The 12,841-nt window shown below is 39.2% G+C and overlaps 1 protein-coding gene across 1 annotated transcript; it reads right to left on the bottom strand.

Moving 5' to 3' along the window:
* Positions 1 to 205: 205 nt before the first annotated feature.
* Positions 206 to 12,408, bottom strand: dnmt3ba (DNA (cytosine-5-)-methyltransferase 3 beta, duplicate a). Its single transcript, XM_043247380.1, has 21 exons — positions 12,370 to 12,408; positions 11,212 to 11,341; positions 10,958 to 11,103; positions 10,513 to 10,711; positions 8,586 to 10,315; positions 8,336 to 8,492; positions 7,480 to 7,548; positions 7,113 to 7,171; positions 6,428 to 6,559; positions 5,707 to 5,781; positions 5,400 to 5,549; positions 5,175 to 5,282; positions 4,941 to 5,070; positions 4,626 to 4,736; positions 4,492 to 4,536; positions 3,960 to 4,039; positions 3,744 to 3,856; positions 3,454 to 3,660; positions 1,064 to 1,455; positions 430 to 992; positions 206 to 388 (listed from the first exon to the last, which is right to left on the bottom strand). Exons 2-21 carry the CDS (start codon positions 11,333 to 11,335, stop codon positions 206 to 208), a joined length of 4,773 nt encoding a protein of 1,590 aa, XP_043103315.1. The 5' UTR covers positions 11,336 to 11,341; positions 12,370 to 12,408.
* Between the last annotated feature and the right edge of the window lie 433 nt (positions 12,409 to 12,841).

The following is a 12,841-nucleotide window of genomic DNA, read 5'->3' as shown; positions in this document are numbered from 1 at the left end:
GAGCTGACCCCCTCGCCTTGAGTCCAGTAATTCCTTGGTAGGCGGGAGCCCCATCAATGTCCAGTGGTGGGGGCGGTTCTGGAGACTCTTGGCCGGGGTCAGCATCTGTGTGGACCGGTTTAAGAAGGGATACATGAAAGGAAGGAGAGCAGGAAGCTACAGTCGGTAGGTCACATTGTTAATTTCCTGCTTGGTAGCCGCAACTTTATTTCTCTGGTGGAGAGCCAGACCCCTTGTCTTGGTTGGTAGGGAGGATGTGGGTGCCGATGTTTGTTGGCGTGGATTTCCTGCTTCCGTACCGCCCACTGGAGACGAACATGAACGCTGACCCAAACCCTCTCACTATGGTGTATCCAGTCATCCACTGCAGGCACCGTTGAAAGCTCTCCTGATCACGGGAACATAGGGGGTTGGAACCCCAGAACGCACTGGAATGGGGTGAGTCCGGTAGAGGAATGGGTGAGCGAATTCTGAGCGTATTCGGCCCATGGTAGAAACTCTACCAATCTCCTGATTCAGACGTTCGACCTGGCCGTTTGACTGTGGGTGATATCCTGAAGTCAGACTTATGTTGATATCCAGTTGTTTGCAGAAGGCTTTCCATACTTGTGACGTAAATTGGGTCCCACTGACTATATCCTCAGGCAGACCATAGACTCTGAAGACATTATGGAACAATGCCAATGCTATTTCCATGGCAGTAGGGAGTCCTTTTAGTGGCATCAGGCGGCATGATTTCAAGAAGCGATCGATAATGACAAGGATAGTGGTGAAGTTATTGGAATTGTGAAGACCCGTGAAAAAGTCAATGGACAGGTGAGACCGGGGTTGTTGAGGGATGGGAAATGGTTGAAGCAGACCAAAGGGTAATTCCTTGGAGGTTTTGGATTGAGCATAGATAGAGCATGATTTGACAAAGGAAGAGATGCTTTGAATCATGTTGAGCCACCAGAAGGCATTTTGGATGATTCGTATTACAGTTCGGGAGATGCCTGGGTGTCCAGCATTAAAAAAGGAATGGACCCATTGCATGACGCGATGCCTGAGACTGGTAGGAACATACTTCTTATCTGGAGGACATTTAGCGGGGGTGGTTCTTGTTGTTGCTCTCTTTGGATGTCTTCCATGATGTCCCAGTTCATGGAGCAAGGATGATGGATGGGGGGAGAATGGGTTCCTGATCGAGATTCGGACTGACGATCATGGCATCTTGATAGGGCGTCCACCTTACCATTTTTGCTGCCCGGCCGGTACATGACAGTGAAATGAAACCGGGTAAAGAAGAGTGCCCAGCGAGCTTTACCCTTTATATATTCAAGTTTGCGATGGTTGGTGATGACTTGAAAGGGGTTTGTCGCACCTTCGAGCCAGTGCTGCCACTCTTCAATCGCTGCCTTCATGGATAACAGTTCTTTATTGCCGACATCATAGTTTCTTTCGGCGGATGTTAGCTTTCTGGAGAAGAAAGCACATGGGTGAAGTTTGATTCTCTGGATCTTTGAGACAGGACGGCTCCAATGCATCGACCTCAACAATGAATGGACTGTTGGGCTCAGGGTATTGAAGAATAGGAGCTGAGGTGAATCGCTCCTTTAGAGCAGTGAAAGCTTGACTAGCTTCCTGGGTCCATAGTAATTTTTTAGGCTTTCCCTTGAGGAGTGAGGTCAGGGGGGCTGATAAACCGCTGATAAAAGTTCGCAAAGCCCAGAAATCTTTGCAGCTCTTTGATGGTCGTGGGTTGGGGCCATTCTCAACGTGGGTGAGATGGACTCCTGGTGAAACAGTCCAACTTGTAGGGTTAACATTTGTGTTTGCTCAGAAATCCCTTTGCTGATGAAAACGTTTTTAATACATTCGGTTTGGATTGGAGGATTGCAAGGTTGAGTGGGTAAGTTGAGCTTGGTGGCAACGTTGTAATCAATTATTTTCAGTGCAGAGTTTTTATGTGGACACCTAAGGCTTCGATGTCCCAGATTACCGCAGTAAAAGCAAAGACGGTGAACTCGTCATCTTTCTCTCTCTTCCTCAGATACCCTGGATGTGTCAACTTGCATCGGTTTGGAATCTGGAGGTTTTGTTGCAGGCAAACTCAGTGAGACTTGGCTGGGTCTGGGGCTCTGGGTCTTGGGTGCTTGTCTCATGAGATTATCAATTCGGATGGCGAGTGTGACAAACTAGCTAACGGTAGTCCCTCTCCTCTACATGTCAGTTTGATTTGGAGGTCGAGGGATAGACTCTTGGAAAAGACTGCCTTGAGAGCAACATCATTCTACCCACTTTGAGCTGCTAGTGTTCGAAATTCAATTGCATATTCAGCTGCAGATCTTTCCCTTGTGATATTTGAAGCAACTGGGTAGAGATATCCCTCCCCTCGGCGGGATACTCAAAGAGCTCGCGCAGTTGTTGCAGGAAGTAGTCAACGGAATTATTTTAGATTGGGATCCGAATCCCATACTGCTGCAGCCCAATCGCTTTGCCTGTGAGCAGCATCATTATGAAGGCATACTTCTGTCCTTCTGATTCAAATGTATTTTCCTGGTTTTTGAGATATACCTGAACTTGTCGGATAAACCCCTAACACTGATCCACGGAACTGCCAAACTTATTGGGATGGGCAAAGCTTAACATTGTAGCTGGAGTGGGAGGAAGTGTGCGGATAAAGCAGGATCAGGGGCAGTAGTATAACAGAGTCAATCGGCAGGCAGAGTCGGCAACAGGTAATCAGGCAAACAATACAGAAAGGCAAAATCCAGGAAACGAGAGTAAAAATAAACAGGCTATGGTCATACACAAGAATATCAGAACACTTGGTAGTAGTAGTAGTAGTAGTAGTAGTAGTAGGTGGTAGTAGTAACACTTGGTAAGGCAGTCAGGCTGGCAATGCAATGATTTGCAACTGAACAAACTATTTAGACATTATAGAAATATTCCCTTAATATTAAAGAAAAACAAATGACAAATACCTGTACTGTTTCAATCCCATCAAACATGGAGAGGACTCTGATTAGACGAAATACGCTTAATATTAAAGAAAAACGGAGCATATAGCAATCCCATCAAACAAGGAGAGGACTCTGATTTGACGACGCTTATGAGCTGGAATAGAAGGATAAGTACAAAACAGTGTTCTTCACATTATAAAAATCATTCTGTTTTTCTATACTTGTATGATCAGCATCTAATGAAGATTTTTGTATCATGTGATACTGATAACTAGAGTAATGGCTGATGAAAACTATGCTTTGATAAAGAAATTTAAACCGAATACATTCTATATTTACAAATAAAATAGTTACTTAAAAATGTAATAGCATTATTTAACAATAATATTGTGTTTACTGTATTTTTAAGTAAATAAATGCAGCCTTGGTCAGCATGGTCTAAACTAAAAAAAAACTTCTGAATGTTAGTGCATGTAAAAAAAATTTTAATATGACCAGGTAGATATCTAACAGGAGTATAAGAATAAAACTCACAAATTCAAAGGCACTGTTATTGGCAAAATACTCCTGGACACGAACACTCCAATCAGGCCTGAGCTTGAGTACACCGTAGCACTTAGAGGGCAGGCAAATGTAACAGCTCCATGGGTCAACCTCCTTCAGCTTATCAAATGTCTCTGGTCCCACCAACGTATTCAAACAGTCTTTACAGAAACACCTAAGCAGCGGGAAAATGAACAACTGTAAAACAACCTGTTTTGATGGTTAACATCACATTAAGGTTTAAGTGTGAGCTCAAACCTGCAGCAGCTGGCATTTCCACAGAGAATGACCTCTAGTCCGGCGCAGCACACGGTGCAGTATGACTGATATCCATCTTCATCATACCTGTACAGTGTTTCTGTAAAGTTCTCCTAAAAAAAACATTTAAAAAATTATACTCTGGACACCAAATAGTAAACACTGGTAGCATATTAATTTTATGATTTTGCACTAAACAGACAAATCGAATCACACCTTGCATTTAAAACAAAGGCTTCCCTTAAAAAGGGGATGGAAAATTTCAGTGTTGGCAGATCCACAGGACAGACAGAAATCTGAGGAAAGAGAATAATTGTAATGAATTAAAATACATGACTGAGCAATGACAGTGACCTAAAGGCAAAAACAAGTTGCTAAAAATTAAAAAGGTGTAATTTCATGTGGTGACAGCTGTGAAAAAATATTGACAGCTGCAACTTACAAATTTACTCTAAAATGTGTGACTAATGAATCCACATGCTTTCATATTTTTTTTTTCTACATTATAATTTTTTTTAAATATTCAAGCGTAACCATATTTACGCAATTTTACCATTTCCTTTTATAAATTTGTAATAATTTCCTTATTTTTTCCAGGTAGGGACATTTGTGCCACAATTTAACAATTCCCAATATCTTCCAATATATCAGGTTTTCTGATTGACTGAGCAGGAAATAATTTCAATTACAGTTAAGCCCTAGAACAGTTATATCAATAAAGTCAAATTATGAATTTTAAGTGACTTACCTTCAATGTTTCTGCCTTTAACGGTTACCTCATGGACCATTTGATCTGAAAACAGGAAAACAAAAAAAAAAAGTTCAGAGTTTTATGATCTTTATGGCAAAGCTCTGGCTTTTACACAGATTACTGCATCTCACCTCGGGTGTAATCCTGAACTGACTGTCTGTTCTTAATGACATACTTCCTCTTGGCTGGAGGCTGATAATCAGACACAGACGAATCCGACTCAGTTTTACTGGTAGAGCTGTCTGTGAAATGGAAAAGCAGAGGGCACAGTTGTTAATCAGTCCAGATCAAGATTTTATTTATTAAAAATCTTTTGCTATTTTTGACATGTCTGTATAAGCAATTGAAGTTTCTGGTACACTCTGTTATTAGAAACTTCAAAACTGATGTCAAATCACAAACTGTTTTTATATTGCAGATATTTTATGGGGGCTTTTTCTACATACCCACAGGAGGCAAAAATCCATCAGGACCCGTGGGCTTGAAGCCTCCAAAAGCCCAATCCAGCATTGCCTTAACCTCTTCCCCTTTTTTCTTAGAGGGGAGGAAATTCTTCCCACAGCGCTCTGCTGCCAACTACGCAAGGACCCAACAATAAAATGCAACATTAAAATATGAATAAAATAAGAACTGATCATTCATTCCCAAGCCTAGAGTGGTCAAGTATCTTTTCAATGTACCTCTAGGATTTGGTAGATGGCATTCTTGTAGGTGGGCAGACCTTCATAGGATTTAGTACAAAAGCACTTTGCAAATGCAGCGAAGGGCAGCAGTCCCTCTGTATGAATCTATGATCAACATGAGAAAACATGCTTCAACATGAAACAGACCCTTTAGAATACAGGGGAAAGTATCTCTCGGATGACAATCAGTCCAAAAAACAACAACAAATAAAAACTCCTAACCTCTGAAAACATGCCATCTCCAAACCACTCAACGCGCCTCATAGACACAGGAAGCACTCTGCCCTTCCACACCACCACCAGTCCAGGCCACCAAGAGAAGCCCTTTACTTTTCCCCACACAAGCTCTCCAATGGCATAACCTTTTCCATCCTTCTCAGAAACAGACAGTCAGTCAATACTAAACATTTTAATGGTAACATGTATGTCTTGGATGTACTAAATTAGCAAGAAACAAACATACATCCATACACAAACAGTCAGTTTTGCAGTGGAATTAAATAGGGGTTTAGAAACCTAAAAGACTTACGTGGTATGCTTGTTCTCTCTTTCCAGATTTGGGGCTTGGTGAATTTGATGCAGATGAACGAGAATTGTTCTTAACCTATATTAGTTAGAAACGAACATACACAGGAAGAATACAAAATCTAAAGTAAATGCTTTTGAATAAGTAAACATTTCATGTGGAAAAAACTCACGTAACACCCAACTTCAATGAAGACTCCTGCTGATCTACCTTTGCTAGCTTTCACAATGCTAACTACTGAGAAAGTCTTGTTGAAGCTTATGTGTTGAACTTTTGAATGTTACAACAAAAAGATTTTTTTCTACACACGTGCATTTTCATCATGTATGTTATTGTATCAGTACAGCATGCATGACTTGGGAAACAAATAAAATAAATATTTATTTGTAACAATATTCTAAGGCATCATCCCAAAAAAGATAACAAAAAACAACACCATAGAGAAGCAGATGCAGAATGTTAGCAATGCAATTACAGAAAAAAACAGACATGGAAACATAGCTACAGGAGAAACATCAAATGAAAATGAATACTCTAAACACTAAACTACCATCCAAAAAGGAAACCACAGGAATCATGCGCACATTCATAAAGCGGCATCCATTGCTTATGAAAACAGCTCAATGTAATACAGAGAGCGTGAAAGGGACAAAACTGAGGCAGACCCTCTACACCTGCGATAAACCAGACAGAGCACTGAATCTTGACCTGGGCAGGTACATACCACCTCTGGTTTGCAGTCCTTGTCTGGGTTCACCGGTTTGCTCCAGGTGCCTGTACCAGCCTGAAAGACTGTACGTTCCTGTGGTTTCTGCCGTAAGCTGCTCTCCCAACCATATATTCCCCTAACGGAGGCCTACAGACCCATACATATGCACACAAATTACACATGTATGCTGTCACTCAGGTCACAAGACTCCTACATAGAAGTAATTAGCATCAGGGTGCCAAATTGCAGATATGTAGAAAAGGAAAGAAAGATGTTAAATCAAGAGAGGTTAGTGTGATGATATGGTTGGTTTGTGTGTGTACGTGTGCGCCAGTGATTTCTTTTCCTGTAAAAATGAGCTGATCTAATTAGTCTTAGTTTGCTTTATCATCTCAATACAATGTTAAATACACATACATATACATATATATATATATATATATATATATATATATATATATATACTGTGCTCTATGGTGTGACATAGCATAAATGTAGAAAAAAAGTTTCATTCTTCTAGTTAAAAATAGCATGAGAGGTTTATCTGAAATGTTAGGTTTTTTTACATCACACCATTGGACACGTTGATACATCAACTACCTTTATATCCTTTGAGAATTAAGTGGGCTCCTACATTAAAAAGCAAATCTAAAAACATTTAAGATCTTTTTCTTGCCGACTGTTGTTTTCAAGTTATTACCTCATGCATTGCGCTACTAGTCCAGATATCATCATCGGCTCCATCTTTCAAGTTCATTTCTGTAGAGAAATACCATTTCTTTTATATAATTAAATTGAACAGTCAAGTATTAATATCTATTTTGAGGTGTATAAACAAAAAACACAGATAGCAATAATTAACATTAGTTTGAGCCCAGACAAACAGAGCATTTTACATTTGTAATTTAAATGCAATGCATCAACTTTCTTGAGCATTCAGTGTGAAAGCAAAGGAAAATTGTTCAGACCAAACAGAAATTTGCCACCAGAAGCCAATGAGATCATAAAGCATTATTCTGTTGCTGCTCTAGAACCTCTTAAACTCTTCTTGAGCATTTTATTCACACCTCTCTGACTTGTGATCTTCTCCAGTCGCACCACACATGGCTTCACTGTGTCTGAGTGTTGAACCATCTCTGGAAAACAGCACATTGTTTACATCAATCTAACCAGCCTCTGCTGGATCTAACTGAATAGAACTTATTCTGCACTGTACAGCTTTGCAAAAAAATTATATGGATTACAATTTGATCATTTTATTGTTCTATAAGTATATGACAGCACTAAATTAATCCATAAAAAATAATTGGGAAAGTAATACAGTATTGTAAGTAGAACCATTTAGCGCCCATGTTAATAAAATGCGAGCCAGACGATTATCTTCATACACTTGAATCCAGATATTAGTCTTCCAGAGCTAGACATCTGGCAGTAGGCATCACTTTACAGCTTAACAAAGAACCTTCCATATTAGGACTTTGCATAAGCAATATACTATAAAATCATTAATACACACTCTTTTGGTCTTGGCAGTTACCAATGAGCTGCCTCTCACAATGAAAAAAGGGAAAGTCATTGTCAGCCTGCTCTGACATCTTTGAATCTTTAACCTCACAAAGCCCAATAATTAGTCAAAGTTTTTAGTTCTTCTTCACAAGTGCTCATCACAGCAGACCTTTCCTTGCAAGCACAATTTGGCAAAATCCTTTATGCCCTAAATTCCACAAGTTACATATTTATTAGAGGGTCTGTGAACATTTTTCTCCTGCTGTTTAGGTTGATGTTTTTTTCAGGCTTGCTATTGTTGAAGGCTGAGGATATGTCATTGTTAATGTGAATCGTTTTGGTGCAAATATTTTACCAGTGATTGCCGCTGTCCTTTTTAATATTAAAAGTAGCAAACAGGTCTTTACGATAACTTACCTCTGCTATTTTTCATTTGCCCATTTCTGATAGGTGAAATCATGACTTCAGCATGGTCTAAAGAAGAGTCATCATTGGAATCCAGGTCTTTTGTCAAATCTGTGTCACTTTCCCCTGAACTGTCTTCCCAATGAGCAACATCTCCATTTTCAACAGCCTACAAGCAAGCAAACCCATTTTAAACACAAGACAGTTTACATTAAAGAGACTTAGAGATTATGTAGAGAGACAGATGGCTTGTACTTTATACCTGTGCAAATATATTTTCTGCTTCAAGAGATGGACAGGGCATAACCAAAAAACAGAGGACAAGCCTCTTGAAGATGGATTCTGCTGGAAAGGTCTTTAGCACATTACACCAGTATTGTTCCAGGGAAAGGGTTGAAGAGGAGTCGTCTTCATCCTCTACAAGCTGGTACTCCAAGAACTCATCTGTCAGCTTAGCAGAATCTTCTGGTTTGGAGCAGATGTCAAACTGTACAGCAAGATCAACGATACTCTTTCCTGTGACCTTCAATCTTCCTGCTGGGCTGAGGAGTTGTGAAATGCCCCTCAGGACACTATCACTTAGAGGTAGACTATCAGCGATGGAGGTCGTAAGAGTTTTGTAGAAAGCTAAACACTCAGTATGAAACACATTAATGGAATCTGCTAGCTCTTCTTCTCTGGCTGAGATGAAGTCTTCTACTGCACCACCCAGACTAAGCTCAGTAGCAGGAAGGCAGAATGTTGAGTTCTCCAGGATGGCTGGGTCTCGTTCCTTCAAGTATCGTATGACCGCTTGAGGGCAAAGAAAGCTGGAGGCATACGAACGTAGGAGTCCACTTGCTTCTCGAAGGATCTGGACCAGATTGGCACGAACAGAGCATTTGCTTTGTTGCAGGTGCTGCTCAAAGGCACGAAGTGGTCCAAGAGCATGATCCAGAAACATCAAGGTGATCCTAATTTTAGGATTCTCCAACTGCAAACAAATTTGCTTAGTTTTATCTCTATTTTCATTGCAGGAAGCGAAGTACGATAGCAAATCACTCCACATTTCAAGCATCCTTTGAACAAGCACACAAAACTCCTCACAACTGTGTGAGAGGGAAGCCCTGATGTCTTTTAATCCTTCAATGTCTGCAAACAGCATCTTGAGTTTGTCATTGCTGGTGGAACAAGTTGAGAAGTGTTCATAGATGTTGGCAATAAGTTCATGAACCTGATTGGACTGCGTTTGTAGGCCAGAACTGCAGGCAGAGTCAGGCATGCTGTAAAGTCCTCCGAGATCAATCACCTTTGGATTGAGCTCCTGAATCTGCGACACAACACTTCCTGAGGTCTGTTCCGAGTCATTAATGTAGAAAGCTACCATGTTGCCAGCAGGAAGCTCAAATTTTTGGAGAACATTAACTAAACATCCAGATACAGAGCTACCATCTTCAGCCTGAAAGACATCAAGGAGACGGATACAATACCTTGCTTGCTTTTCCTCAAAAAAGCCCACTAGCACCACATGACAGGAGGTGCTTTCTCTGCTTTCAGCATAAAGCGGCACCTGCCCATATATGTAAATACAGTACGGATTCATCTTACAAGCAGAAACTATATCAATTGGATAATTTAGGCCGAGGATATAGTTTGCAGTACGTTGGGAGACCTTGCTAATATTTGAGGGTAAACTGGAGAGGCAATGGTTTTGAATAAAAAGAAGCATGGTTTCACTACAGGAAAGAGAGTTTTTAATATATTTTGTGCCAGATGAATTTAATTCTCCCATCTCATTTTTCATATGCTTCTGAGTCTGCTGGTGTTGCTTCAGATCAAAAAAACCTGCGTGTAGAATGATATTGTGGTCACACAAAGTGCAGTAAGCACAGTTGTCTCCCCTATGACTGGCTCTGATCCACTTGAAGGATCTTTCCCATTTAGAATCGTAAGTCAAAGGTCGTCTCGTTCCATTTAATTCCATGTCTTTGTCAGACTTGTCTCTTACTCTTCCTGTATAAAATGGAAAACAAGTTATATCAGTGTTTTGATGTTATATGTACGTATTTTACATATTTTTAATGATAGTGGGGAACAATGAATCAAATAAAATGGTCAAATTTACCATACTAAAAACATTTTTTTTTAATTAATTAAAAACAAACACACACACAAAAATAAAAACTGAATGGACAATAATGAAGGCTCACCAGATTCTCGTGCATTTTTCCAGGATCTTGGAGACTTAACAGGTTCATCTATCTGTACAATATCCTGACCATTACGAGCTTCAACTGGGTTGTACTCTCTCCCTTGCCTCTCATTGGCAAAGAAAAATTTCCTGAACCATTTCAGAAAGGTGAAATTGGGTCTAAACTTTCCTGTGAGAAGCTGCTTCACTGGGACAGTCTAAAAAAAGATGCATTAAAAAAGTACTGTGAAGAGTGAAGTACTGTTAAAATCAGATAAACGTCACAAATCATCCAAAATTTAAATTTAAATATCTAGTGTAGTTTCTGTAGCTCTTGCTGGACTAAAAAGAATAACAACATTCTAAGAAATATAACCAAACTAACAATTATCAACTTCAGTAGTTATATTTTTATATGAAAGAGAATTCATGAGATTAAAAGAATTGATTTAGTTTTTTCTGACCTGTTTTATGCCTGATTTTCGAAAAGCCGTCTCCAGAAGATTGTAGTTGTGTTTAAAATCAGATCTCTTTTGGGACTCAAACTTTACTTTGCTCATGTCGATGGACCCTGGGAAGAGCAAGTCCATAAGCTGGCAAAAACACGCACCTTTTTTAAAAAAAAAAAAAAAAAAAAAAAAAAGCAGAAGAATTGCGTAAATTCATTTTGAAACTGTTGACAATGTGTAGACTACAAAAAAAATAACCTAAACAGTACCTGAGCGACATTGCTCCACTTGAGTAAAATTAGTCTCTAACGTTTCATTGATCCAGGACAAAACATCGTAGCGACTGCACTTGTCATCAGGGTTACTGGGGTCCAGACTAACATTCATAGCCATCTTATGCTTTCAGAAGCAAAATAACAATGCATGTAAAAGAGAAGCAAGTAGAGGCAATAAATCATAATCAAAGGTAATTTATATTGCACATATGAAATAACAACAACAGTAAACCAGTTACTATGTAACATTGCACATATACTTATGTTAATAAGTAACTTTTTAAAAATTACTCGTTATACGAGATGTATAAATGTAAAGTTGATCTCAGAAGCATATGAATGAGATCATGCAAAGTAATTTCATCTAAAAGGCATTATGATTTTGCTGACAAATATTTTGTATTCTTTAGTCTAGTGAGCCTCGTGTTGTACTTCCTTAAAACTAAAAAGACTACAGTCTCTCTGTTGCGTCAGTGTGCACAAGTTACACAACTCCTCCCCAGAAAATCTCGCGGGGTAATTTTTGCCGCGAATACTGCACGCTTAAATGTTGCTTTCACTTGTACAGGTTTAACCGGTATCAACAACTTAATACACCATGGATCTCACACAATAAGCGCACGAAATTAAATCAAAGTAATGAAATAAACACGTATGAAACACAACACAGTGGCTTGAACTTAGATATTTATCAGTTGATTTATTGGTGGGGTGACATAATCGAATTGCATAGCATGCGATTATTTTATACTCTTGTTTGTGACCCTTACTGTCTTTTTCGAGCTTTTCGAATAAACTGGATAAACGCTAACGAAAGTGAAGTGTCATTTCATTTGTGTGATTTTGACTTTGCAAGTTCCTTAACCGAGATGCAATCGGCTAACATGAATTACAAGACACGTTCGCAAATAACGACATATTAGTAAAAGCTCTTTTTTATATATAAACCTTTAAACCGTTCTAATTTTATTAAGACCGGTTGCCTTTGTTATGCCTTTGTGTAGCTGTAATGGTCGCTCAGACTCAGCAAAACTATGGGACCGTGAAACATAATAATGGTTTCTGTTTCAGTTTAACTTAGCCGTAACTCATTACAAAATATGACGAGTCGAAACGTGCTTTTAATATAATCAAATCCTACCTTATTTGTACCTTGGTCCCGACGACTCGCTACTCCCCAGTCTACAATGTAATCCCCAATCTACCCCAGTGCCTTCCCCCAACACATGCATTGTGCTAGAAGGACTGGCCTGTACGATCCAAAGTAGGAGGTCCTATACTGCATTTGCTAGCTAGCTTTCTCGCGTACAAAATAGCGCGATGTTTTTTTCGACGAAAAGATATTTTCACGTTAAGACAAATATGTGCAAACGTGTAAAAAGTGAATTAAAGCGTGTCCTGTTGTTACTCGATTAACATTAGCGACGACTTGATGCCAAGAACGGGAAATGTTTTTATCGCAGTTTAAAAATATCTATACCACTATAATTCCTATACTATTTAATTATAAAATTACTAAACTAGAATTTGTTAAAAACATCTAAACCCAACTTCGATGACATTATACGTGAAATAATAATAATAAAAAAAATACATTTCATACACAATTACTTTTGGGTAGCAT

This window comes from Puntigrus tetrazona, chromosome 8 (genome assembly GCF_018831695.1).
Source record: "Puntigrus tetrazona isolate hp1 chromosome 8, ASM1883169v1, whole genome shotgun sequence".
NCBI classification, from domain to species: Eukaryota; Metazoa; Chordata; class Actinopteri; order Cypriniformes; family Cyprinidae; genus Puntigrus; species Puntigrus tetrazona.
Note: the sequence above shows the minus strand (reverse complement) of the source record. Positions and strands in the feature narration are given on the sequence as shown.

Excerpts from the sequence above, each read along its gene's own strand:
- dnmt3ba (XM_043247380.1), bottom strand. The coding sequence starts at position 11,335 with ATGGCTATGAATGTTAGTCTGGACCCCAGTAACCCTGATGACAAGTGC. Across the intron at positions 7,549-8,335 it reads GCAAATGAAAAATAGCAGAG|AGATGGTTCAACACTCAGAC; the intron begins GTAAGTTATCGT and ends GCTGTTTTCCAG. Across the intron at positions 6,560-7,112 it reads CTAGTAGCGCAATGCATGAG|GCCTCCGTTAGGGGAATATA; the intron begins GTAATAACTTGA and ends ATGGGTCTGTAG.